Source organism: Trachinotus anak, unplaced genomic scaffold, assembly GCF_046630095.1.
Source record: "Trachinotus anak isolate AG129_WGS33_773 ecotype Australia unplaced genomic scaffold, CSIRO_AGI_Tana_v1 ptg000012l, whole genome shotgun sequence".
In the NCBI taxonomy this organism is placed as follows: domain Eukaryota; kingdom Metazoa; phylum Chordata; class Actinopteri; order Carangiformes; family Carangidae; genus Trachinotus; species Trachinotus anak.
The window spans coordinates 23,052,686-23,080,583 of NW_027273863.1; the positions used below are offsets into that span (position 1 = coordinate 23,052,686).

A 27,898-nucleotide genomic window follows, 5' to 3' on the forward strand; every position below is an offset into this window, starting at 1 on the left:
TATGTGTAAGACGCAAAGATATGAAGTCGACTCACCTTTATTCTCAGTACTGGAATAAAGGATGCAGGGTTCACATTCTTTGCATGTAGACATGATCACCAAACAGGGCAGAGTAAAAGAGCAGGAGCCATGTGATCGAGCACATTAAAAGACGACCTTTACAGTCACTTTGTGGTAAATACAAAAATAGCAGCATCTCTCTGAGTCAATACAGCGGTTGGCCTGTTTGGTTTGAACTCATGTCTCTTATCGTACTCCATCCCCACATGACATTTTCAAATTATTTCTCCATTTTTATCTCTTTGTCATTTGATGTTTCATCTCCATTTCCCAGCATCCTCCCTCACCTCCCACCCACTGCGGTTCTGTTCAAGGACATAAGTCAGCCTTGTCTATCTCAATGCTGCTGACACTTAACCACTGGAGTCTGGAGTCACTTGCTCTGTCAAGTAGCTTAAAGGCGACTGTGCGTACTGGAATAAACAATCCTACATTATAACTTGTGCTCATAGTTATATCAGTCATACTAACGTTCCCGATATGTTGTGTGTGTGTGTGTGTGTGTTTTCTATTTCATCCTCTCATGACCCTGATGTTTTTAAATGTGTGTCTATTTCATGTGTCACTGTAGATTCAGTTCAATGTTTAATATATAATGAAAGAAACAGAATTCGATGTTATTGTGGTTTGATTTTCCAGCATCTTTATCTCAGCAGGGAACCTTCACTGTGCCTTATATTTCCGTTAACTGTGAAAACACGATGACTGACTTCAGCCTCTGTTTGACTGAATGTAACAACACTTAAACCCTCTGCCCCTCAGTGGTTAGAAGTGGAGACTATTACTTGTTTGAAACCGACAGTGAGGAGGAAGAGGAGGAGGAGGAGAAAAAAGACGAGGAGCCCCCAAAGAAGTCAGCATTTCAGGTGACTCCGGCGTGAAGCGAGTTTTTAATTCTCCACACGGTCGCAGCTGTTTAATCAGTTGATGTCATGATTTTAGTATCGATGAGCTTGTGACTCTCAGCAGAGGTGAAGTATAATGATGTGTTTTTACTGAAGTGCAGCCAGTCATTAATACAGATTAATTTTCATCAGTGTGTGAACAGCCTTTACTGTTGTATCTAGTCAAGGTGGAACATTAAAGTTTTAACTACTTTATTTAGTATTAGATAGTTGAGTCCAGTCCAACTGGGGGGTCAGGCTCCCTCCAGAGGGTCACAAGATAAATCTGTGGGGTTGTGAGATAATTAATGAGAAAGGAAAGAGGAAAAAACAAAGTTCAATCATTTTGTTGATATTTAATATTTTCTTAGTTGTGAAATATTGGGTAATTTAACTTCTTTGAACTTCAAACTGTTATTTAAATGAAATCATGCGGAAAGTTTTAATGGGCCTGAATTTTTGGTGGAGCTGCTGACAACTCATAGTCATCTTAAACGAGACAAAAAGCCCCAACGTGGCACTGCTTTCAGTCAACAGTGTTGTATTTTATGAGCTGATCATATGTTTTTTTAATGTAAAGCTTAAGTCCAGAAAGTAACTTGTACCTGCTGCTGCCAGTTAAATGTAGTGGAGTAAAACTGAACTTTTAATTTGTATTTGTGGTCATTTTTACCATGAATTAAAGGAGTAAAGGCTTTAAATGCTAACATTCAGGAGAACGTAGTGAACTGTGTATATTCACCTGCATGGTTTCCTGGGCCACTAAATCCTCTCTTGTTCAGTGTCTCCAAACATAAACCTGTGATGTTTCTAACCACGTGAAATGTTTCTACTAACCCTCTCCCACTCTGTTCCCTCTCTGTAGCGAGCTATTGGGAAGTTTGTCTCTGCTGTCCTGGCTTTGCCCAGGTCTATCATTAAACTGCCTAGAACTATTCTGCACTATGTAGTGAAGGCAGGCAAGGTACTCACCACCACAACTAACACAGCGTGCTTTCTGCTCCAGTAACAGCTAACGCCTCATCACACTGAACTTTCCAGCTTTTGCTCAGCTTCACTTCAAATAACAAAGTGTTCCACATATTAAAGGGCACTAATTTGACATAAATCATATCAAATCTGATTTGGAGTGGAAATACTTTGACCTTTGCTTTTTTTTTTTTTTTCTACTGCACATTGTTCTTGTCTGACTGCCTGCCTTTAAGTCGTTTGCATGAACTGGAGCTTTAATCTGAAATGTGTTGGACATGTGTTAGTGTTTCCTGTTTGTTTTAATCCTTTTCTCAGCCTGATGATCACACAAATTCTCATTTATATCATGATCAATGAAGCAACAGAAGTAGCATTTAGTGTTATGTGTTGTTCCTGCACATGTCAGAGCTTTTGTAAAAAGTATACTGCAAGTATACTGCTGTTTTCCTCAGTAACCTGTACTATATGTTTTTAGATAGATTTCCTACATTTCATGCAGTCATTGACAACTTCTTTTGTACCTCACTGTAAAATCAACTTGCAGATATAAAAAAAGTCTGCTACATTTACAAGCAGTAAAATCCCAAAAAGACTCAGGTAAATTTAGTTGTGCTCTCAGCAACCATCTCTTCAATTAGGGATATTTGAGTTTTCACAAGCACTTGAACGTACCATCAGGCCCAAAATGGAACCCAAGATGCTCCTAACAGCATTACCTTAATGATAATGCCTTTTCAGAAAGTGAAACTAAATGAATGAATAATTAATTAAAGGAGAGTTCCTTGTGATTAATTACCTGTGTCATGGTTGAAGCGCCTGCCTTCATACAGAACCGAAACCATTTGCTAACTCACAAGTAGGAAATCATTTTAAAAGGTCACGGTTTCTTTAGGAACGCTGTGCACGCTGTGATTTGCCTCCTCGACTTCACATCCTTTCACTGATACTAAACTGCTGCCCTCTGTTCTCCAGTTTCTGTACCACGCCTGGATCACAGACCCCAAGGCTGCACTGAGGGCACGCGGCAAAGAGAAGCGCAAATTTTGGAAGAAATACACAAAGGGAGTTAGACACAAGAAAAGCAAGAAAGATGGTAAACAAGTTCAAGAGACAAAAAGCTCACAGGACAAACTGTAATATGAGTCATGAGTGTGGATGAAGTTCATGTTCTTTTAACTGTAGTAAAGTCACCTCACTGTTCCTTCCTGCAGGTCACGTGGCCATAGAGGTCGGTGAGCTATCTGATGGGCAAGAGAAGGGAGAGGAGAACAAGCAGTCTAGTGGTCAAGGTGGGTTTATAAACACCTCTCTGCTCACAGGAAGTGATGAGGGGAAATTTTTAGCAGGTGATTTGCAAACTGTTTTCCAAATCACAGCAACCAGGTGCCCCATCCAGAGAAAGTTGGACTTAATGAACCTTGGATATGTTGCTTTTCTTGTCACTTTTGATATTTGACCTGGTAATGATAATTATCAGTTTGCTGTGAAATTTACTCACGTCGTTTTGCCTGATTTCCATCATTAAAAATCTACTTTTCATTGCCGGTTTGGAGCTACGTTCTTAAGCGCAGAGCCAAAGACGTTGAATTTCTGTGACTGATTTTTTCTTCCCTCAGACAACATCATCAAACGAGTGTTCAACATCATAAAGTTCACCTGGGTGCTCTTCCAGACGACGGTGGACAGCTTCACCAAGTGGATGAACGAAATGTGCAGAGAGTACATCGACATCTCCACTGTGCTGCGTATAGAGCGCTGCATGCTGACGCGAGAGGTCAAAAAGGTACGTGATCCCCCACGCTGACCTTTGACATGTAGAAGAAGAGTCATATTAACTTAAATTTAAACTTAGGTTTATTAGTGTCTTTAGTGAGACTTTTTATAGTGCTACCAGGGAGTCAAGTTTTTATTTTGCCCTTTTCTTTGGCTTATGACCAACTAATGATATTTCCATCAACCTCTGCTGGACTTTATGTTTTCTTCCAAAATAAAAGTGCTTGTTATGCAGAATAGCCCTTTTCAGAATAATGCATATTATGTTATCTGACTGTAGAGCTTAAAGTGAGAGGGAGAAGAAGAAAGTAATGAATTCCTCTCCTCCCACCAGGGTAACGTGCCGTCCAGAGAGAGCATCCATGTCTACTACCGGAAGGCCATGAGGCTCAACATGTCCAGGCAGGCCAGTTTAGATGAGCTCAGCGAGGACGAGTTGGCCTCCGGCTCCTCCAGAGTCCGAAAGAGGCGAGTAGGCCACTGCATGGAGAGCCAGGACTCGACAGCCTCCAGAGACAGCATGTCCAGGTACACAGAGCCTGACGGTGGTCATCAGCAATGCAGCATGGGAGACTGAATGAGTCCCCATCATGAAATATTTGAAGGGAAGGTTTAAAAGAATTAGATTCTAGCCTCATGGCAGGGTCCTCTCTGAACTTAAAGCCTTGTTTGGCATTTGTTTTTTTTTCTGGATTCCCGATTAAATCAAATATGAGAGAAGCAATGAAAACTTGAATGCAATAAATGAATATATATATTTTATTATTATTATTATTATTTATTTTATTATGAAGGACGGAGCAGTGAAAATATATCCTATGCTTTTATCGTAAAAACAAGACTTATTACCTGGAGGTGTATGTGCCATGAGCCACACATTAAAGGGCCCCTTCATCCCAATGACTAAAAACTTGTGCCGTTACTTCTTGGCAGAGCTGTGTTCAGTGCATTGATTCGCTCAGCCCCTCCTCTCCCCCACAGAGCTGCTGTATGTCAGGACCGGGCTCAATATGTAATCAACTCGCCACAAATAGAATTTAATTCCATGTGAAACACTGCGCCATTACAATAGCAACCTACCAAGTTGCAAGCATGCCTAGCTTTTAAAGGGAACGGGAGACGGCGCTCGCCCAAAACACTCCCATGATTAATTAAGAGTCAAATACAACCCTTCTGAACCGTGCACCTGGCGCAGAGGCAAAAAATGATATGGACACGCCCTAAATGCATTTGAGCCACGCGCTTTACACTGTGTTCCTTGGACCATTAAAACAGAGCCGCTTGTTGTCATCAACTCACTGAGCAAATTTCATCCACATTCTTTGGCTGAATCCAGATGTTTGGACTTCACCACACATGCAGACTGGGACTTCACAGACACATTCCTGGGAATTCAGGAAGTCAGTGCTCGAGGGGCCTGAAGTTCACTCTTTTAAAAAAAATATTTTATTATTTTTAACATTTTTTCATTTTTGTTGCAAAAGTTTGTTGCTGTAGTAATATTCATATTGCACATATACAATATGAATATGCTGAAGAATTTGGATTTGTTATAATTTGCAAAACTTTGGGCAAAAGTTGTTTTTTTGTCCATCTTTGGTGTAAAGATGCTCATAATATTGTGTTTGGCTGCTCATGTATAAGGAAAATTCTACTGTGCACTTTGACCAAATCTCTTATGACTACTATGTAAAGCAGGAGACCTGTACAAGTTGTGAGTATCAGTACAGTTAGGAACCATTCAGAAAAATCCTTTGAAATGAGTAACAGGTTGAGGAATTTCAGGTAATCTCCATGGAAACACATGAGGTCTTAAAGCTTTTCATCCCTTGTGGTCCAGCAGGGAAGATGCACATCTGGATTCAGCCTTTGCTGCATTTCATTTTCTGTATGGTCATGTGACACGGTAAACAGGGAGATCATTTCCCCGCTCATTATGAATGTTCAAGTTGATTTAAATGCTTTTATCACACAGAAGATGGGGATCTCTCTGTCTGTGTAACCTAACATCGATCCCATCTCATCTTTCTCACCACTGCTCGTTCCACCTGTCACTCTCACCACCTCTCAGTGCCTTCACTGAGGCCACCACGCTGTTTTCTCGCCAATCCACGCTGGAAGACCTCGATGTGATGCCTGAGTGCATTCCCAAAACCAGCGAGCGTGCCAGGCCCAAACTGCGTAAGATGTGCGGCCTGGATGTGTCCAATTCATCAATGGACAGCGCCAGCAGCTTCATATCCAGGTGCCTGGCCTCTGCATCACCCATATACACACCTGTGTCACTGACATGATTAGTATCCGTGCCTCTCCTGACTCATGTTTGTTTCTTTTTTATTTCTAACTTCAGCTGAATCATTGCATAACTTTTATATAACCCTTTTGTTTATTACATTCTGTCAAACACCCTGAAAAATGCATGTCTCTATTTTCATTTTGAGATTTTTGTCCAAGAACAGTCATATGAAAAGTGTTTCTTTCAAATGTATGATCTGTTCCTTCTCAGCAATCACCTCTATGTTGTTTAGGTTTTGTATAAACATCACTTTTTCATCCTTTATACATATTTCAGGAAGCGTTTATTCGGTTATACTTTACGGTAAATCCCTCTATTTAGCCTTTACAAGCAGCATCTTAATATTTAACAAATGTTTTACAAGTCATTGTTATGTAGTTGTAAGCAGATTTAAGTGTTTATTCATGTGTTAACTACTATCACTCCTCCTGTGGTCACCTATATGTAGAGGCATATGATATGATAATGACAATGTCATAATATATAATGTCTTCAACTTTATACTTGAAGACAAAAACCTTTCATTAATAAACACTTAAAAGTTCCTTATATCTGACTACATTGTACCGAGTTATGAACAATTTATTCGTTTTTTTTTAACTGCTGGAAAAATAATTTCAACAGACACACTAATGGTATCCTTAAGTAATTTTTAAAAGGGAAAAAATCTCATCCATGGTTAGGGTGTGGCAGTTCCAGTCAATTAAGTGGATTGTTATAAATATGAGCTAGTACATTATAAAAATACACCAATGCACCCGGAGGGAGGCAAGTGTGCAGACTGTTTTTTATTTATTCTGCAGAAACTGGGAAACTGACTTCCTGTTACAGACTTCCAGTTTTCCAGTTCCATCCGAACAGATTCCCTGTTGTTTCTGTCCCCTGCAGTGAACCCACCCAGTGCATCTCACTCTACTCCAGACAGGGCACCACAGACACCATAGAAGAAGTGGAGGATGAGCAGGATCAAGGGGAAGACATGCAGCAGGTTCCCTGGGACTCCCAACAGCTGGACGACAGTCAGGGGCCCGAGGGTGGTCCCTGGAGTGATGGAGAATCCGGGGAGAAACAGGAGGAGGATGGTGAGGAACAGGAGGGGATGGAAGGTGAGGAGGTTGAGGAGGAATTAGAGCTACCAAAGAATCAGCAGAGAGAGGAGAGAGAAGAGGCTCCCTGGGAGTCTTTTGGCCCAGGTGAGGGCCCCTCCTGCAGGCTGGAGGAGGCAGAGTGTGCTCCTTCTGTCCAGGACAAAGACTTGATCACTGAGAGTGAAGACGGGGGAGGACAGAGGGACTTCACGCAGACAGAGGGGCGAGCAGGGCTGCTCTACACCCCCGATACAGATGCTTCCAAAACGTCTGACGCCGACGTGCCTCCCAGCTACAGCAAGGCGGTCAGCTTCGACCGCCTGGAAGTCAGCGATGACGAGAGTGACTCGTACAGGAAGCGGCATATGATTATGACCTCTGACAGCCGCTCAGACAGCAGGTCAGACATCATGTTGCCCTCTATGACCACTGAGCTGACTGCCAGCGAGCTGCTGCTCAACAAGTAAGTCCAAAAACACCTGAAGCCTGTTTAGCTTGAAGCCTCACAGGAATTAGCTGCTTGTTTCAGATGCTTTGCTGCAGATTCATCACAATCATTTTTAAATAGCACCTGCTCCATTGTTAAAGTTGTAAATGGTCGAAGCTGCTATTAAACACTATTTTATTACCTGATTTTAATTGTTTTTAATCGTCTTTGACAAAATCATATCACGATTTTGACTATTACAATTTGGCAGCTATACTAGAATTACTAATATAAAAAATAGTAAATAAAATGGTATTGGTAACTAAATTCAGGTAATGCATTGATATTCAAAAGCCTTTTCATCTCTTTGTGGTTGTTTTTTGTCTTTTTGTGGTTATTTTGTGTCTCTTTGTGGTTGTTTGTTGTCTTTGTGGACATATCCATCTCCTTCATAGTCATATTGTGTCTCTTTGTAGTTTGTAGTTGTAGTGTGGTCACTTTGCTTGTCTTAGGCCCCTGAGCCTGTATAATAATCCATCTGTGACTGTAGGACTTTCTCTCCAATAATCTCCAAGTTTGTAATAACACAACGCGATACTGTTTATTCACGTTATAGAATCAAACACCGATCGGTCCATCTCTCTTTGTCTCTGTGTCCAGGATGTTTTATGATGAGGAGCTGGAGCAGTCAGATAGGTTCTACTACAGCCAACCTCTGATACTCCAGCTGTGCTACGCCCTCTACAACATGCTGGTGGCCCACTCAGAGATGGTGTGCTACCTGGTCATCATCATCAACCACATGGTGTCGGCCTCCTGCGCCACCCTGGTCCTCCCCATCACCATCTTCCTCTGGGCCATGCTGTCTGTGCCTCGACCCAGCAAGCGCTACTGGATGACAGCCATCGTCTATACTGAGGTACAGTCACAGATGAAGATGACGTGTGCGCAACAAGTCAGATCTGCAAATGGTGAATGTGTCAGTTGGGAATTAAAATCCAGTACAGGCCTGAACCAAACTATTTCTGTTAAAGATCAATGTATTATGTTTTAAACACTTTTTGACAATAACAATTTATCATAGAGTACAAGATGAATGTGTCAATTTAATGCTGATACTGAGCATAAAACAAGAAAACAGAAAGATAATTACATTATAGTCTTACAGTAAAATCACATTCAGTATTTTTCATACTTATACGACATTTTCTCTCAGGTTTCAGTGTAAATCTTCTGTCCGTAGTCCGGAAAGCTTCACTGACACTGGTGTCGTTTTCTCTCTAGGTCACCATCGTCATCAAATACTTCTTCCAGTTTGGCTTCTTCCCCTTCAACCAGAACAAGATGGATAAGAACAAACCGTATCACCCTCCCAACATCATCGGTGTGGAGAAGAAGGACGGTTACGTCCACTACGACCTGGTGCAGTTACTGGCTCTCTTCTTCCACAGATCCATCCTGAAGGTGCCTGCAAACAGAACATGTGAACAATGTTAACCTGGGTGTCTGTGTCATATGAAGGAGATAAGTCTAGTAGTGATATTTAATTATTTTCTTATTGTCAACAAATTCCTCGAGAAGAGAAAAGCCAACAGTTGGTATTGTGTCATTGGACTCCACTGTTGTCCAGACTCTATTAAAACACATGAGTGAGGGGCGGCTCACCAGGTGTGTGTACCATGTGCTAAGGCTGAATCTTCACCCCGGCATTAGTTACTCTCTCTCTCTCTCTTTCCACTGACTTTCTAGCTCTACCATCACTTAAAATAAAGCAGAAATGCCAAAAAAAAACACTTCAGTGAGCCACAGCTGTTGCACTGAGTAGTTTATTTTGAGTCGCTCGCACACGCCATCCTGCTGATGTAAACCCACTAAAATGCCAGTTGTGTTTTAACCCACAGCTGAAAATAGTCCCTAACAAATACACTACTTATCCCTGTTTGAGTAACTTTTGCTACAGTGCAGCTGAAAAGTGTTGAGAGACAAACACACCACTGGCTTTGGTTTCAAAACTCAAATCGAAACACCAGCTACTGAAATAGTGTTTGCTTCACACATATTCAGTTGTGCTGCTTTTAGAGTTAAATAGGAATTTATTTACAGAGAATTTTATCCAATAGAAAATGTGTAAAAAAAATTTGCAGAGAAGACTGCAGGTTTTGTGTCTCAGAGGATCCTTCTACATATGAGCGTTTGCAGCTTGTAACACTCACTGTCTGATACCCAGCGCTGAATAAAAGACCAGCACTGACCTGATGTAGATTTGTGTGTCCCTGCTGCACTCAGATTGAATCATTTCAGACAGAATCTATTTCTGGAAATTTTCCTTCTTTCTCAGCAAATGAACAAAACTCATTAGAGTGCAGTGTTACCTCTTTACGGGACAAGCGCTGTGACTGTGTTTGTTTGGGATGTGCTCTGAAATTTTATCCATACGACTGCACTCACTCTACCAGACTCTCATTTGATTTGGGCATAAAATCTGACATCTCCTCCATGAATCCCTGCATTGTCCCTCTTATTCTCATTTCCAGTGCCACGGTCTGTGGGATGAGGACGACCCCAAGGACAAGAAAGCGCCCCCTCGTCAGAGTGAGACCGAGGACCAGGTAAAAGACAAGGAGGGGAGCGAGAAGGAGTCTGAACCTTCCTCCTCAGTCATCAGTGAGGGGAGGGGCTCCACTCACACCTTAAAGTCCATAAACTTTGGGACCTCCATAGATTCAGGGCATGTCCAGGTGCACTTCCCACAACAGCAGACCTACCAGCGCCGCAAGAGCTCCAGCGGAGGCTCGCACATCTCCCACCGATCTCTTCACTCCTCCACGAGGTCAAAGAGAGGTGAGGATCCTTTTCTATTGGCTGTTCCCTGCTGCTAAATGGTAGTTTATGGTGATTCAAACATGAGACTGACTGGGGAGAGTCAACAATTAACACGCCATCTCTGCAAAATCACTACTCCTCCAGCAAAAATAAATAGAAGGAATCCTCTGGACTTTCGTCTCACAGAACAACAATGTCTTGTGCTGTCTCTCTCTCTCTCTCTCTCTCTCTCTCTCTGTCCCCCCCTCCCTGACCCTTGGATGTGGTCTCTGTGTGGGGCTGTATCAGTGACTCACGGTTCATTTACAGCTCGAAATGTAAATTGTTTCCACAGGAAGTACCGCCTCCCACAACAGCAGCCGCAAGGATGGCAGCGAGGCCAGCGTCCAGCAGAAGACCCGCAAGCAGATGATCATGGAGAAGCTGAGAGAGCAGCTCTACAAAGGGAAAGCTTTCATCATAAAGCGGTATGATGAAGCGCTCTTAGTTTTTTTTGTTTTTGTAAAACTCCACCCACAGCTGCTCACTTGCGCAACACTTTTAAATGTGGTTGTACAAGGAAGTGTGGAACTTCATGAGGCAGATATTCTGGAGGAATAATGGAGGATGCACCGTGGAAAATCACATCAGGGCTACACCAGCTAAAACCTTTCAAAGGTCTAAATTTAGACCTTTAATTACAGCATTCCCGTCAGGCCAGTCAGTGTCATTTTTGTAAGTGCTACCACAAACAATCAAAAACATTATTGCTCTAAATTTAATCAGAGTCGAAGAAGTGGTTTCTGAGATATCACGTCTAAAACTGTCACTGAAACACAGCAAAATGATACTTGATGCACATAACACACAAATATCCAAATATCCACAAAAACAAAAAAGAAAAATGAAAGAAAATGAAAACAAAACAAAAAAAACATAGATTCAGACATGTAAACAGAAAAAAGAAATAAAAGAAAACATACTATGAATAGCATGTAACACAAACAGGTGTTGATGAACTCCTGTTCTTTGTAGGTTCATGGAGCTCTACCTTCCCATGAGGCAGTTCTTCTACAACCTGATCCACCCAGAGTACAGTGCTGTCACCGACGTCTATGTGCTGATGTTCCTCGCCGACACCGTCGACTTCATCATCATTGTGTTCGGATTCTGGGCGTTTGGTGTAGGTGCATTTAGATACAGATGGAGTTTAATTCTTCTTTCTGATAAACAAAATCAAAATTAACAACCCTGTTCACCTTCACCCTGTAGAAACACTCAGCGGCAGACATCACCTCGTCTCTGTCAGAGGACCAGGTGCCAGGACCCTTTTTGGTCATGGTCCTGATCCAGTTTGGGACCATGGTGGTGGACCGGGCCCTCTACCTCAGAAAGTCTGTTATGGGCAAAGTCATCTTCCAGGTCTTCCTGGTCTTTGGCATCCACTTCTGGATGTTCTTCATCCTGCCAGGAGTCACAAAGAAGTAAGAAGCTAATCTTCCCTCGCATCAGATTGAGTCATTAAGTGACCTGATGAGTCACTGAGGAGCCTCGACGACACAGAATCTGGATCTCCTGAAGAGAAACCTGCTCAAAATATGTTTTAAATCATTGTTAATTTTCAAACAATTAGTTTATAATTGATTAGTCACTTATCAAAAAATAATAGGCAACAATTTTGATAATCAATTAATTGTCTAAGTCATTGTTTGAATGAAGCTTCTCTTGTGTCACAATTTTTTCACTGCTTTTCATCATGATATATGAGTCTTTATTGTTGCTCAGAGAAAATCAGTGATTTGAAGCTTGTGATGCACATTTTTCCTTTTTTTGGACATGTTAAAAAAATCAATAATGAAATTAATCATTAGATTAGAACCCTTATTTTCTCATTTTTAGAGTTTAGAATTCCTCAAAGCCTCCATTTATACTTCGTATGACTCAGAGTGGTTCACAGCTGGCAGGAATTTGTCTAGTGAAGTTACTTTGTTTGTAAACCGTGACAAAATCTGAAATTTTTATGTCATGTGAGGAGTTTTTAAACCATTTGTGGTTTAAAAAAGGGACAAAAAGTCATTCTTTATCCATGTTTACACAGTGTGCTTCTGTTTTCTCTTCCCCTCACAGGCGTTTCAGTGAGAACACAGTCGCTCAGATGTGGTATTTTGTCAAGTGCATCTACTTCGGGCTGTCGGCCTATCAGATCCGCTGCGGTTATCCCACCCGCGTTCTGGGAAACTTCCTCACCAAGAGCTACAATTATGTCAACCTCTTCCTGTTTCAAGGGTGAGTGACGCTGGGAAAGTATCATTTCTTCCAGCTGGGCAAACAGGTCCAAGGCCCCGGTCACGTCAGGATGAGTCAGTCAGCTGCTGCAAAAACATCACACCTGGATTTATTTGTCTCCGAAATGTGGAAACAAAATACTTGTTAAGAGGAGAATAAACATTTCTAATTGTTAGTTTGTCTTTTGCAAAAGTTTGTGTTCAGCTCTTTGTTAGATAATTGTCACTTGCAGAGTCTTACATGTGAAGATTTGCTGCCTCTCTCAGTTTTAACGTCGTTGTAAATTGTATCTTTGGGTTTTGGACAAAACAAGCACATTATAGACGTGCGCACAGTACATTTTAATGACTAAACAATCTTGCGATTAATTGTAGAAAAAAGATAAATTCAAATAATCATTGTATGCAGGTAGAGTCATGCCATGTTTTCTCTAATGCTAAATAGTTTCACTGTAGATATGGGATAAACCTCTGCTTTGTGAAGGTCACTGGAGAAAATCTCATAGAAAAAAGTCTGGATAACTAAATCTGGGACCAAAGGCCCTCCCCTGCTCCTTCACTTATTAGATTATTACATTTCTGTTGAGGTGAAAGAGGAGAAAAAGTTCTCCAGAGCACGCTGTGTAGAATATATGTTTCCAGGGTCACTAACACAGACCACTGTGTTTTCTACTATTTGAACTGACTTTGCTCCAAACACTCAAGAGATCCGGCTACACAAGATTATATAAGATTATATAAGTAAAAAGTAATCTAACAATAAGTATTAGTCAATAGTTGTTCAGTCATACACTTAATTACATTGAAATCATTACAAATGTTTATAATAATAATAAAAACAAAAATGAAATGTGTTCACACAGCAACATAGTAAATGAATATGTTGGAAGATGTGGAAATTTGACTGACAAATAAATAAAAAACATCTTTTTTTCACTTGGTAGCTTTTTCCAGTTCAGTAGTTCACTGTAGTAGCAGTAGTCGTTGTGTAACCTCGTCCACTGAGCCAAACTGTAAGATACTGTTGAAAGTGCCAGAAAAAAATCAAGAAGAAGAAGAATCAAGTCAAGATGTGTTTGTTCCAGAATGAACCTTCACACTAACTGAAAAGCAGTTATCAGACAGATACAGGTGGAAGCCTGTTACATGAGCATGACTCTGTGATTTAAATCCGATTTTGTCTCAGTCTCTTATTTTTACTGTTATAACTGTTGTTTCCAGTTTCCGCCTGGTGCCGTTTCTGACGGAGCTGCGAGCCGTGATGGACTGGGTTTGGACCGACACCTCTCTGTCTCTGTCCAGCTGGATCTGTGTGGAGGACATCTACGCTCACATCTTCATCCTCAAATGCTGGAGAGAGTCTGAGAAGGTGTTTTTCACTGTGGCGTCAGTCTGGTGTGAAAAGAATTACCTTCAGAGCCAAAGCCTGTCATGTTGGAATTGTTTTTTTTTTTAAGTGGCTGATTTTTCTAAAACTCCTTCCTGCTTCTGATCAGCATCAGCTGGGCGATGGCTGAAAATTAAATTTATGGGCTCTTATTATATTAAATAGCAAAGATATATTGTTCCTTTTATGCACATTATTATTCCTGAACACACACTAAACACATCTTTATTCTCTGCCTTGTTCTTGTTCTCTTTTTGTTCCATCTTTACTGATATAACCATGAGCCAGTGAATTTCAGAAATAGTCCTGGCTTAAAAAACCTCCAGCGTCAGGTCTGCTGGATTAAAGATGGCACAAAGTTTCAGGAGCACTGTGAAAACAACAGCTCTCCTTTATCTCACCCTTCTGCAGAGGTACCCCCAGCCGCGAGGCCAGAAGAAGAAGAAGGTGGTGAAGTACGGGATGGGAGGGATGATCGTGGTGCTGCTGATCTGTATCATCTGGTTCCCGCTGCTTTTTATGTCCCTTGTAAAATCTGTAGCTGGAGTCGTCAACCCGCCGCTGGATGTCTCGCTCAAAATCACGCTGGCCGGCTTTCAGGTTTGGACACCGTTTCTTTTATCAAATCATTTATAGCAAAACGAGCTCGCCAGGTGCTTTACTGAGAAACAGAAAAGGCCACAGAGGAATAACGAGACCAAAGGGATGCTCTGCCAGAAGCCAAAGGCTTTTAATGTGACAAGAAATCCTGCTTCTGCTTTCTCCTTTGAGAAGAGTTCAACAGATTTTGATGAAGTAAATAAATCTGTGGCTCATTCTACGGCTCGAGCCCAGGGTTTTTATTTGAACGACACGAACAAGAACTTTTTCTGATCGGGTTATCAGGTTCTGGTGGCCTCAGACGGGAGAGAGAAACCAGATGAATGTGATAATATTTTTTCAGTTGTGAGAGTGATTCTGGTTTCAGGGTCCTTTGACAAATTAAGTGCAGCTAAGTTCAAGTCAAGTTTATGTAGGTTTACACAAGGCTAATGGTACAGAATTATTATTAGAGATAATAGAGTAAATAATAATAATAATATGAAGTAAAAATATAAATAAAGTTTGTGTATGATGCGCATAAGAATAAGTAAAAGTGACAAGTGTTATACACTTCACAAGACTTTGCTTTTTTTCCCTCCCTCCCCTTTTCCTCCCTCCTCCTCCCACAGCCCATCTTCACCATGAGCGCTCAGCAGAAACAGCTGCAGAATGTGACGCCGGCCGAATTAGAAAAATTTACCAAGAGATATTTTGGTAACGATGTAAGTAACACAACACAAATGTCTGTAATGTGCGACGTGTCAGTGAGTTTGAAATGTTTTTATAATCCACTGTGGTGAAAAGGAGCAGCGGGGATCACACTGATGTTTCTCCTAGGGTTCAGCATAATCCACACTGCTCCTTCTCTGACCGTGACCAAGCTTTAAGATAATTATTTACTTGTCAAGTTTCCCCGGAAGATGGAGCTTGTGTAGATATGTGCTAAACTTAACCGTAAAACCCTTTTTAAACACATTTTGTTGTGGCCTCGTGTATAATTGCTGACGTTTGCCATTTAATTCTGATGTGAAACAAGACAAACGGCCTACAGCCATGCTAGCAGCTCTGAGGCTGATGAAAAGTCAGTGGATGACCAAAGGTGAAGGAGACATGAACATCAATGCAAAATATCATGGCAATCTATCTAATAAAGACAAAGTCAGGAGGTCACGTTCTTGCAGTTAATTCTGTCCCAAATTTTGTGCACATTCATTAAATACTGTAGATGTGTAGATATGACCACTAGATAAAATTTGCTTCGCCATTGAATTGAAACATTACTCATTAGTGTAAAATGGAGATGGTGAGATTCTCTTCAGTTCTGTGTGTCAGTGACGTGTTGTGTCGGGGTTAGGAAGCCTTGCAGTGGCTGGAGGGCTACATGCCAGAGGACCTGGTCATCGCTGAGCTGAAAGGCAGCTCCAACTCTTTGTGGACCATCAGCCCACCCAGCAGAGCCAACCTGATAGAGATGTTGAACTCCACTGAGGATTTCCCCCTCACTGCGTCCTGGTCTGTGCAAAGGTACGCAACGATTCCTGTTATTTATGTTATCCAATCACCATTTGTACCTGTAGCTAACTAAGTGACAGTCAGTAGCAGTTTGTATCGTTTAAAATCACCAGTTAATCGTTCAAATATAAAAATGAAGCACACGTACAGACAACTGCAGTCAGTTTAGTATATGTTTCCTCTTGTTGTGATCTCAGAAACCTCAGTCTTGGTGCCAAGGCTGAAACAGCGTCTGGAAAACAAACAACGTCTCTCAACACACAAACAAAGCAGGAGCTCATCATGCTCCTGACCGGGACGGGGCGCATCTCACAAGTGTGAGTACATCAGCTGCTGCTCTGTGCTTTTCCACTGTGAAGTCCAGCATCAGAGATGAGACAGTTTCCTCCCTTTTCATTTACTTTTTGTAGCTTCAGAATATTTAGTTGAGTGCTGTGTGTGAGTGTTGTGGTAGGACATTTTAAACGTCCTAAGGTTGTGTGTTATTCCTTCTAGTCTTGTATTTAACGTAGCAACTCCAGAACAAAAGGAGAAACTGTGACCATATTTCCCATCAACTGCAAAAAGTTGGTTGGAAATTGCTGCTATTTTCTATATAAGGGGAAGTCGCAAAGTGTTAGATTGGTGAACACACACACATGAGCGGAGTCATATTCATCTTTTGGAATTACTTTTTCAACACATTTTCTTGCAATGAATTCACAGCCTTTACTTTGATAGGGTCCCAGGACAACAATGAATATAAAAACTACAGTGTACCGTAATATCAGCCCCCGAGTCTGTCTTTTCACAGAAATAAGCACGAACGACAAACAAAAAGCTGTTCATCGTTTTCGCAGTTATGCTCCAACACATTGAGAACTGAAGGGACACAAACAGTAACAGCCTCTTCTCCTCTGCAGGACCCTGTCGAATGTCTTACCTCGTTACATTCGAGCCCCCAGTGACTCAGAAGCCAGTCATGTCGAGCAGCTTCAAGAAGGTGAATGCCGCCGTCTTTACCACTGCATGGACTGTGACTTTTACATAGTTGTTACTTGACTTGGTCATAGCAGAGTAAAACTTAGGAGCCTCTATTTTAAGTAGAAATTCCACTTGGCGGTAAACTAACACATTTTGTTACAGCTCTTGCACTGATTCATCTTTGTTCATTTACTTTAAGCCACTAAGTATAGAGTTTGAACATTTCTGAATATTCTTCCTCTGTGGTTAAAAAAGCTGCGGCATTAGTATAATCTGATTTTGAATCTAATTTTACTCATAGTGGTTTAAATATTTTCAGCTTTTTTCACAACCGTTACATAATATTTAGTAATACAGTCTTTCTCTTCTCCTCTGAAATGTCTCATTGATTTTTAATGATATGTTTTTTTTGTTTCTCCATTTACATTTGGTCACTGGTGATGGGAGACTGTTCTGTTCTTTTGTTTCAAAAGTCTGACAAAGTCTTCACTCTGATTCGACTCAGTAGCATCATGTCATTCTTTACTGCTGTAGGTAAGGACATGCTGAACATAACCGTGAAGTTGAAGCGAGCTGAGAATGTGTCAGGTCAGGTCCAGGAATGGTGGATCGTCAACCAGACGGAGCTCGGCCCGATCGATAAGAGGACTCAAAAGTACAAGTATGAAGCAGGTCTGGAGATCTACGTGTTCAGTGACCAAGTCAGCCCGCCCAGTCTGGGCTTCCTGGCTGGATACGGGTAAGTGGTGATTGATGTTAGAAATCACGATGATAAATAAAAAAATAAAAAAAGATAGTACTTTGGTGTTTCAGTGAAATCTCAGTACTTTCCTCTTTCCACTCCATCAACTGGGGAAATCCGGTTATAAAGAATCTGAAACCTGAACATATCTCTCCCTCTCCTCCTCTTCTAGCATCATGGGCCTGTACGCTTCGGTGGTTCTGGTCATCAGCAAGTTTGTGCGCGAGTTCTTCAGCGGTATTTCCCACACCATCATGTTTGAGGAGCTGCCCAACGTGGACCGGATCCTCAAGCTGTGCACCGACATCTTCCTGGTCCGAGAGACGGGGGAGCTGGACCTGGAGGAGGACATGTATGCCAAACTCATCTTCCTCTACCGCTCACCAGAAACTATGATAAAGTGGACCCGGGAGAAAACTCAGTGAAACTCAGCGAGGGGGACGTTGAATTGTGAAGGCGAGTCGACGCTGTTTCGGAGACGCCGGGTGGTCGCTCTGTTGGTGTGAGCCACGATTTCAGCCCATTGACCAGCTGAGGGAGCACAAAGCAGCTGAGGACCAACTCTGTCCTCCTCAACCGAGCTCTGATGGCAGTGACGCAGTGTTAGCTCCACACAAAAACACTTTTTTTGAGTTACAAACTGGTATTTTTTACTCCTAACAACAGATTGCAGTCATATTATTAACAATAGAGCACAAAATTTGCCGGTGCTGTATTTATTTTACAAAACCTGGCTCAGTTTGGCATCCGGTGGATATAATAAGCAGCTGGTGTTCAGTTGGAGATGGAGAAATCTTTTAGGACGTTTTTCCTAAGATATAAAAAAGTCTTATCCTTAACATAAAGGGAGATTTTTAAACTATTGTCTTAACTTGTTCCCAGTTGCACAGCAGGCAGAGAGAAGCTCGAACTGGCTGCAACATTAATCTTTAAGGGCTTCCCACCAACAAATAAGTGCACAACAACGACCACATGAGCACAATCTCATATTTTCTCCAACTGGAACACTTTGATTGTGGGACTGTGCAATATCGAGCTCTCGTTTCTCCACGTGGACCGAAAGAAAAGGCCGGTTCTGACCAAGACACATGAACATAGCCCCACCAGTTTTTTCTGTTTTTTTTTAAATCGTCAGAGGCAACACGAGGGCCTCTCCAGAGACACAACGCAGAAAACATTATATCAGACGATCTTTACTTGCCTTATTTTGTTTGTATGAGAAGAACTGAAACTCTTATCAACTACATATCTTTCTCAGGAAGAGCTGTTTCCACAGATATTCATTGTATGAGTTCTATGTTACGATACGTAGGCTTTGATGGAATTTAAAAGAATATGAGGTTGTAGAGAAGATGATTTACTATTTAAATGGCATGAAATTTAATGTGGATATTGTTCAGATGGACTGAGGGTGTTTACTGCACATGGACGCAGTTTAAGGCTGAATATTGAGAGTGAATTTATCGCTGTGGACTTTCTTTCCTCACACCGAATGAGATTAATTGCCAATCATCCACGTTCTGAATCATCTACAGGTTGGCTAGAGTCGCAACCAGCAGAGGGCTGTTTCTGAATCAGGGTAACGTGCATCAGGTGGGAGACTCTTGCACAGCACTTGTGAACCTCTCGCTGTTTTTAACATTCACACTTACGGACACTGTGGCGACCACAGCTGTGCATCAAGATCGTCATCGAGATAAAAAATAATGAGACACAAAAAAAGATTCCTCACGTGAAGGGCTGCAACATGAAGCCCTTTGGTCCAAACTATGCATTAGAGGACACTGTAGCATGAAAGAGAAACTTCATTATTAATTTTCATTACGTGTACATTCAAGTTTTAAGGGGACAGGACACGTCACGGGGGAATGAAATGTGAAATTGTACCTGTATGTTAAGGTAACGTGGTATGACAGAGGTCCAGAGATCTGCAAATAAAACATCTGGAAAGGTGTTGAGTTTTTGTATTACACTGTTGTTTGCTTGTGGAGACTGTGAGTGAGCAGTTAGTGAGTCTGTGTGTTGGTCGACAGTGTTTCAACAGGATTTGGACGGAAAACAACCTTGGATCCTCTGGTTTTGAAGATGGCCACCATCACTAACCAAACCAAACCTACCACATCAACCTCATTTTTAAAATTTCTATCTTATTTTGATTTTATTTTTATTTTTAATTTTTTTACACAATGCAGTACAACTTCAATTGAACATTTTAACATATATTTTCTCTTGCTCAATTGTTTTTTACCAATACTAATTATAATATAGTTGTTAATATGATTTGTATATTAACTATTATAACTTATAATAATAATTTTATATATAATTTTTTTTTTAATCAACCAACATAGCAAAGTTATAGTGCTCTAACAGATTACGTGAATGGAAAGTAAAGAAAAAAATGCAATTGGAAAATAAATAAATTAAACAGTGATAGTACACTATATTACCTAGGTAGTACACTATATTACCTTATATATATATATATATATATATATATAAGGTAATATAGTGTAACTTTAATATACATATAGTGCATTCAGTATGCATTTAGACCCATTCAATTTTTTCACATTTTGTTATGTTGCAGTCTTTATAGTAAATTCAAGTAAAATCATCTTCCTCTTGTCAATCTACACCCAATATCCCATAATGACAAAGTGAAAACAGTTTTAGAAAATGTTATCACATTGACATAAGTCAAAAGACTTATGTCTCAGAAGTTTTAAACTGAATTATTCAGCCTCTTTGCTATGACACTTGAAATTTAGCTCAGCTTCCTCCCATTTCTCTTGATCATCTCTGAGATGTTTCTATGCCTCGATTGGAGTCAAGCTGTGGTGACTTCAGCTGATTGGACCTGATTTGGGAAGACACACACCTGTCTGTATAAGATCTCACAGCTGACAGGGCTTAGAGCAGCTGACCATGAGGTGAAGGAACTGCCTGCAGAGCTCCGACACAGATCTGGGGAAAAGTAAAAAAGAAATTTCTGCTGCACTGAAGGTGCATTATTCTTAAATGGAAGATGTTTGGAACAACCTGGACTCTTCAGAGCTGGCCGCCCAGCCAATCTGAGCAAACAGTGGAGAAGCAAATCCCCAAATCCAGGTGAGCAAAACTTGGTGCATCATACCCAAGACTTTAGGTTGTAATCACTGCCAAAGGTGCTTCAGCCAGGTACTGAGTTAGGAGTGTGAAGACTTATGTCAGTGTGAGATTACGTTTTTCCTTTTTAATAAATTTATGAACATTTAAATTCTGTATTTTGTCATCGTGGGGCATTGAGTGTAGATTGACTTTTGAAAATTGTTTAATTTTAGCGCAAGGCTGCAAAATAAATACAATTTTTTTTTTTTTTTTTTTTTTTTTTTTTTTGAGTTAAGGTTTTCAGTACCTGTGGTTTGAGTGTAGAATGGGTTGCAGGACTCCACCTCTTTATAGATTTGGGCCTTTGAACCATACCACATATATAAACATACACATGAAGTTTCATTTGAAATGTTATTTAATGAGTTGAGTGAACTCTCAGCAGTTCATTGGATCAACTCTTCATTTTAAGTTAAAAGACTTTGAGTCTGAAATTTTAAGTTGAATTAACCTGAAATTAATAAAACTTGTTTGTTAATGAAAAAAATATTATTTGATTAGACTAAATACCTTCAGGTCTATTTTATCAGTTGTAGAAAACTATATAATTGATATACTAGTTTATAATATATAATAGTTTAAAGTGGTGAACTCTAGTACAGTGTTGCCTCACACATTGCTCAATCAAATCAAGTCTTTCACAAATACTGTTCACACAACTTCATGCTACATTTTAGGTTAATAACCCACAGGAGGAGCAGTTTTATCATCACCCGTGCTGGAATTTACTCATGTCCAGATTTGGTCTTGCTGATGTACAGATGCTTTGCAGAGTCCTTCAGAATGGAGGGGCAACACACAAGCAGCACAAATGTGTGCGCATTAAATATCGCTTAACAGAGAGAGAGCATTAGGCTCATCAAACATAAATAGGTCCTAGGAAGCTACACAGTCATTACATGTCTGTCAGAGGCCGGTTTGGTGCAGACATCTGCAGCTGCTGTTAGTATCTCTGATGTGGAAACTGTCTGCTAACTCGTTTAAGAAAATGTACAGAGACCATAAAATGCCACACAACGGAAATGTTTATTGATGCATGGGCAAAGTTTGGAGATTTGCTTTTGAGGAATATACAAGAAGTGGACAATGGCATAAATAAAAATGTAAACAGTCCCTTTTATTTTAAGTGATAATTTTAATTGGCATCTAAATGATCTTGTCCTTTTTATGGAAGGCTAATACACAAGTTCAGCATTTAAAAAAGGAGGAGAAAAAAAAACAAAACTTCATGGTCCCTTTTTGTTTTAGTTCCTTTAATTTAAGGATTGTACTGTGGGAATTGTAATTAAGACACAGCCACGAGTGTTTTATCTGAAGGTGGATGACACACACCTCGAGGTAGACGAATGGAAACAGTCTACGATGGCTACAAGCTGCGTCATCAGGAGTTGTGCGGTTCCTTTAGTTTTCTTGAATAAGCGCTTATGTTGAAGACAATGTGCAAACCATCTTTAAGCATTAATATTAACAAATTCATCACAGCATTGGTTTTGATTAACCATTCATTATTCCAAACATGCACTACCAGACTGACTGCATTTTGTTTCAGTACTTTTAGTCAAGACTGTCGCCATTAATACTGAATAAATTAACTCAGTACAAATAAACACCTATACATTGATCAATTTATTAGACATATTTCTTATAGTATTTCTGATTTTAATATACCTATAGTAACTTTTCCACAAGCAATAACGGCAAAATGTACAGCTTCACAGAGACGAGAAATAATAAAACATTTACATACAACAGGCTTTCATACATTATTGAACATTGAAGAGTGATTTTCCATTACACTGAGGATCCAGCTCAAAGAAACACAAATTAAAAGGCTGTTTAAACTCGACTCTTCAGCAACACCTACTGTAACTGTTGGGGGTTTTAATTTTTCCTTTTTTTTCTTTTTGCACAATACAGATCAAAACTGTCGCCCATCAGGGCTTCAGAGCTGAGAGGGTTTGTCAAGGTTTTGGACTTGTAGACAGAGGGTGTAGTGGTGGAGCAGTGGCTGGGTAGAGTCAGCACGCCGGCAGCTGGAGGCTAACACAGCCCGCCCTCATAATCATCCTCCTCATCGGCAGCAGCTGGTGCCCCACTAGCACCACCCTGTGGAGCAGCTGCAGCCTTCTTCTTCTTGCCTCCTCCCCCAGGTACCCGCAGGGAAATGGCCAGCTTGGCGTACTGCAAGGCAGCGGAGAATAAAATGTGTCCTCAGATCTCAGATTTAAAGGCTGTGAAAACTTTATTTCTCAGCTGTTTACTGTGAATGATACGGTCCTCCATGATGACAACATTTTCAGAAGGGGTTAGAGCAGTTCTGCTTATTGAATGAGATTTCTGAATTTCTGTGCACAGGTCAAGTCCCTAGTCAAGTTTAGACAATTTCACATCAAAATCTAATTAGAGTTGTGGGGCTATTTGCTCATATTAATCACATCTAATCAAACCAGACTCACACGGTCCTGAAGAGGCGGATAATTAAGTATTAAACTCTTCACTGGATTTATGTCTCAAGGTGAAGGGTAAATTTTTTTTTTTTTTTTTTTTTTTTAAGTGAAAAGAAGTAAATATAACCCCTGCAGCAAACAGACATTAGAAAATGAGCCTTTCTTCAAATTTTAATGCACTGTTACTTTATTTCATATAAATAAAATAACAGTAATTGTGACATGTAAAGGTTTGGACAATGCTTTAGGAACAACCCCTGACTTTCACATATTGAAAATCTGTGGGTGGATTTTAAACATGCTGTTTAAATCTGCAGGGAGAGTGGAGGAGAATTCCTAAATCAAAACTATAAAGACTCTTTGCAAGCTATGCCCAAAGGGGATTCGCAAAGCCCTGATTTAGTCGGGCGCCCAAACCTTTGTACTAGCCACAGTTACTGTTTTTTGAGTTCATGAACTCAAAGGTAACTATGCATTAAAATTTGAAGAAAGGCTGAAGCTTTAATGTCTGTTTTCTGCAGGGTTTGAATTAACTACTTTTCACTTAAAAAAAAAAAAAAAAAAAAAAAGTATGTAATTTGCTCACACTGCATACATGGGTAACGCATGGGAAGAAATTCCCTCTAGGTGTTCCTGAGATATTGTGCTCATGGGAATGGGACAGATGACAGTAAACATACCGCCTCCAGCCTCGGCCGTTGCAGGAGTGGAGGCATAAAAAGTAGACGCTGCTCAAAGAGCTCCAACTCAGCAGACCACAAATATAGTCAGTAGTGTCATAGCTGTGTGTGTGTGTATATTATATATATATATATATATATATATATATATATATATATATATATATATATATATAAATCTTAATCCATCTAACATATAAAACTTTAGTGCATTACCAGAGTGAAGCCAAGTGCTTGACACACACTGTTGATAAAATAAGAGTCACTTTAAAAAAATGACTTGAATTACTGCCTCACAGTAGTTTGCCTCAGTGACCATATTTCCTGTGACTGGGCTTGTTGGCCATGTCCCCCTCTGTTCTTTAGTTACAGAGATGAATAATAGCCAGAAGTGTTTTTGTAGAACATTGTGATGTCACAGTGAAGTTGACCTTTGACCACTTGGATATAAAATGTCATTTCATCCTATTAGATGCTTGTGTTAAATTGTGTCATAATTAGCGTATGTATTTGTGAGTGGGTCAAATGCATGTTTTGTGACCTTTGGAGTTCAAGTGAGTGTTTGACAGATGTGCTGAAATTCAAGGTGTCCCTGATAGATATATCGTGCTCACAAGAACGTGAGGTCATCGTGACCTTTGAGTGCCAAAATCTAATCAGTTCATCCTTGAGTTCAAGTGAACATTTGTGCCAAATTTGAAGAAATTCCCTCAAAGTGTTACTGAGGTATTGTGTTCACGAGAACAGGATGGAGGGATAGCTCTGGCTGTCGCTTGCGCTGAGACATTTAAAAACAAACCTCACTTATTATCGCTTAAGATAAAACCATCTGCCAAACGAGTAAATGTCTGTAATTTGTAGTTGTGTGTCAGCAGTACTCACGTCATTGTCCATGTACTTCAGTAAAGGTGAATTGCACACGCGGTAGACCTGGTCCTCGTCCTGCTCATCGTAACCCTGCAGTAGCGTCTCCATGGCAACGCAATCTTCGCTTCCACTGTAGCCAGGCAGACTGGTGGAGATCAAGCAGCACTTCATGTAATGATCCTCAGTGTAAGTGGCAGCAGTTTTACACCATGAAGAGGTGTATATCATCGATAAACAAAGTCACAAGAGAGCCAAGCACAACTGTGCGTTTTTGTTGGGTTTTTTTTTCCTTGGATAAATTTTGACGGGGAAGCATGATGATTTTCCTGTGACCCTTTCTCAAGGAAACATTGTCTCCTTGCAGTTTCAGTAGGCTCTGGATTACAGATGGTAAAGAAACATACTTGAATTCTCGTACCTGTAACTTTCTCTGACACATTTATCAGCTGCTACGTAATCCCCTCGGTGAAGGTGAATCAGCACTTGGGCAGTTGTTTTCTACAGAAAGAGAGGAAGACATCAACTTATGAATTATTTCTATTCACAATTTCCATAAAAAGACAATAAAACAACTTAATCTATTCTACCAACACACATTTGCAGGCCAGCCACCCAGTTTCATTTGATGTGTCATTTATTTTGTAGCAACCTCACGAAAGCATCTTTTATCTCTGCTGCAGTACACTGACAAGCCAAGAGACATAAACTACACCGGCTGTTTTCAACCGATACAGTAAAATCTCCTGAGAAACCATAACAGTGTCTACTCTGTAAATTAAATTCTAACTGACTACAGTAACTCATTAAGTTTTAGCTAGTGTGCATGGAGAATTTAATGACATAAAAACCCACCTTGAAGCACATGGGGAAGTTCTCAATCTCTTTGTACATGTTCTTCTCTTTCTGCAGAGCGACTGCTGCTTCATCCAGCCTGGTTAGAAAGATGAGAACACAGTGAGGACTGAGGAGGAGCAGGTACTGAAGTTCAACGTGATAACATACGATCCAAATATCTGAAATTAAATGCATGAATTTAATACTATTGAGAAGGATAGGAAAGACACAAGTGACAACTCACCTCTGTTTTAATATTACACCATTATAAAGTGGTGAACACTTCTCCACACACAGTCAGAAGTAAACTCATTAAAGAAGCTATGTTGTGGTTATAGTCCTACATTGGGTAAAGTATGTTTTATTTTTTAATGTTTTATTCTTTCATTGAATTTCACATCAAACTAAATTTAAAACTGTCTACAAGTTTTTATTACTGAATAAAATAATACACTGAAATGACCAAACTCATCATCCCAAATACCTTTTGTCTTAAGATTTAAGATTTCTGAACAAAAGTTCTGGGCGAACTTCAGCTCTCTACATCAGCATTCACCTAATGACAGCTGGAACTGATAGTTTGGCAGTGCAGGTGATTAATAGTAACCCCTTTACCTTTTTAACCTGACCAGAAGCCTGGAGGCTTTACCCAGCAGTTCAACAGCCTGACGCAGACGGTCCTCATTCTACAGTCAGAAAACAAGGACGTATTGACTCAATTGAATAAAAGCAACAATAGTTAAATGATTCCGTTATTGCCAGCAGCTCGTCGTTACCTCAAACACACCAGCTGCCTTCTGATACAGGTCCACAGCTTTCTCCAGGTTTATGGGCTCGATCAGTCTGAGGAGAAAAAACATTGTTAGTCCGAGGAAGAATCTCATTCATGCGTGATTAACAACGTGCGTAGAAATTCTAAAACTATTCTCAAAACTGGCAATGCAAAATCAATACAATATAGTGTGTAGTGAAAGAATGCCTCAGCATAATTATAAATTTATCAAATATGTTTCTTGTTAAGAGCTGAGGGATTTCAGTTTGAGCTAATGCCTCAAGTGTGAAATAGAAAGGTATTGTGTTTACTTTCCAGCCCTGTCCAGAGCCATTGCAGCAGTGTCGGGGGTCCCGTTCTCCATGTACATCATACAGGCTTTCTCTATGTACTGGATGGCCTCTGGCATCTTCTTTTGTTCCTGTTGCAGAGCAAACACAGTCAAGTTACAACTCTGCTGCAGACACATTACCTCTGTTAACCTGATATTAATGTCTTCAGTGGCTGCACTCACCTTCATCATCATACCTGCCTGTTCAATAGCCCTGAGGAAGAAAAAGAGTCAGAGTAAAACAAGTGTTTTCATGTTGTTTCCTGCTGACTCAGTATCAGGGGTATACAGCGGTGATACTTACTTTGCAGCGTGAAAAAGGCTGAAGGGAAAGTTAAGGAAATGAGAATACACACTCAAACAATAGTAATGTCTTGTGACAGGACTGCAGAGAGAGTACAGAGAGGATACGCCTTGTTTTCTGTGTGATATTCAGCTTCCTTCAGGTAAGCATCCTTTGCCTGCTCATACTGCTTGGCATTCTTGAAGCACACAGCTAAACACAGGACAAAAGCAGTAAGTAAACTGTGGGTTATCTGTTAAAGGATTAGATTATAGAAAGGCATAACATTGATTTTTATGTTACCTGCTTTGGCGTATTCTGATGCAGCACTGTCATAATCAGGCTTCCACTTTGTCAGACTTGTCTTTAAGCTATAAAAACACATAATTATATGCAAATTACAAATTGCTAAAACAGGCAGAATCAGCTACATTATACGTATATTGTCAATTACAGAACAAGTCAAAAATAGAGGCTAATGTGTTGTCTATGTCGCATTAAATGCCTCAGTGGCCTTACAGCTAGCTAACATCAGTGGTGAAGCAAACTGGTTTTCTGAGCAAGAAATAAACGAGATTTTCGTCGTAACTCACCATTTTTCCGCTTTAGCTATGTGCTCATGAGCTTCATTTATCTTCTGAGCAGCCATGCTGGCGCTGAAGTCGACGGGATTTAACCAATTTGTTGTCGATAAGTCGCCGTGGACGTTGTTACCTCCGTGTTTGGATTAATATGAACTCCTCCTCGGCCGCAACGTCATG

The 27,898-nt window shown here is 40.4% G+C and overlaps 2 protein-coding genes across 5 annotated transcripts in view; one reads left to right on the forward strand and one right to left on the reverse strand.

Annotated features, from left to right (window-relative positions):
* LOC139629070 (piezo-type mechanosensitive ion channel component 2) overlaps nt 1-19,726 on the forward strand; it is an 82,667-nt gene extending 62,941 nt beyond the window's left edge. For 2 of the 4 annotated variants that reach the window (XM_071491429.1, XM_071491431.1), the window contains 23 exons: nt 823-926; nt 1,810-1,908; nt 2,889-3,009; nt 3,128-3,205; nt 3,533-3,699; nt 4,024-4,217; nt 5,761-5,934; nt 6,874-7,536; nt 8,161-8,419; nt 8,785-8,964; nt 10,035-10,341; nt 10,658-10,790; nt 11,338-11,485; nt 11,575-11,786; nt 12,430-12,588; nt 13,809-13,956; nt 14,386-14,574; nt 15,186-15,278; nt 15,911-16,080; nt 16,266-16,385; nt 16,971-17,050; nt 17,566-17,770; nt 17,946-19,726. In XM_071491429.1, the coding sequence (XP_071347530.1) occupies nt 823-926; nt 1,810-1,908; nt 2,889-3,009; nt 3,128-3,205; nt 3,533-3,699; nt 4,024-4,217; nt 5,761-5,934; nt 6,874-7,536; nt 8,161-8,419; nt 8,785-8,964; nt 10,035-10,341; nt 10,658-10,790; nt 11,338-11,485; nt 11,575-11,786; nt 12,430-12,588; nt 13,809-13,956; nt 14,386-14,574; nt 15,186-15,278; nt 15,911-16,080; nt 16,266-16,385; nt 16,971-17,050; nt 17,566-17,770; nt 17,946-18,198 (4,256 nt within the window). In that variant the 3' untranslated portion in view covers nt 18,199-19,726. The remainder of the gene's footprint in view (nt 1-822; nt 927-1,809; nt 1,909-2,888; nt 3,010-3,127; nt 3,206-3,532; nt 3,700-4,023; nt 4,218-5,760; nt 5,935-6,873; nt 7,537-8,160; nt 8,420-8,784; nt 8,965-10,034; nt 10,342-10,657; nt 10,791-11,337; nt 11,486-11,574; nt 11,787-12,429; nt 12,589-13,808; nt 13,957-14,385; nt 14,575-15,185; nt 15,279-15,910; nt 16,081-16,265; nt 16,386-16,970; nt 17,051-17,565; nt 17,771-17,945) is intronic. The other 2 variants (XM_071491430.1, XM_071491432.1) reach the window with 2 other exon arrangements.
* Nucleotides 19,727-21,930: 2,204 nt separating this feature from the next.
* napgb (N-ethylmaleimide-sensitive factor attachment protein, gamma b) lies at nt 21,931-27,889 on the reverse strand. The gene is made up of 12 exons (XM_071490995.1): nt 27,731-27,889; nt 27,441-27,508; nt 27,266-27,350; nt 27,159-27,176; nt 27,038-27,068; nt 26,835-26,944; nt 26,528-26,594; nt 26,367-26,437; nt 25,770-25,848; nt 25,336-25,415; nt 24,933-25,062; nt 21,931-23,104 (listed from the first exon to the last, which is right to left on the reverse strand). The coding sequence occupies exons 1-12, from the start codon at nt 27,784-27,786 to the stop codon at nt 22,964-22,966; spliced, it is 936 nt and encodes a 311-aa protein (XP_071347096.1). The 5' UTR covers nt 27,787-27,889; the 3' UTR covers nt 21,931-22,963.
* Nucleotides 27,890-27,898: the final 9 nt, after the last annotated feature.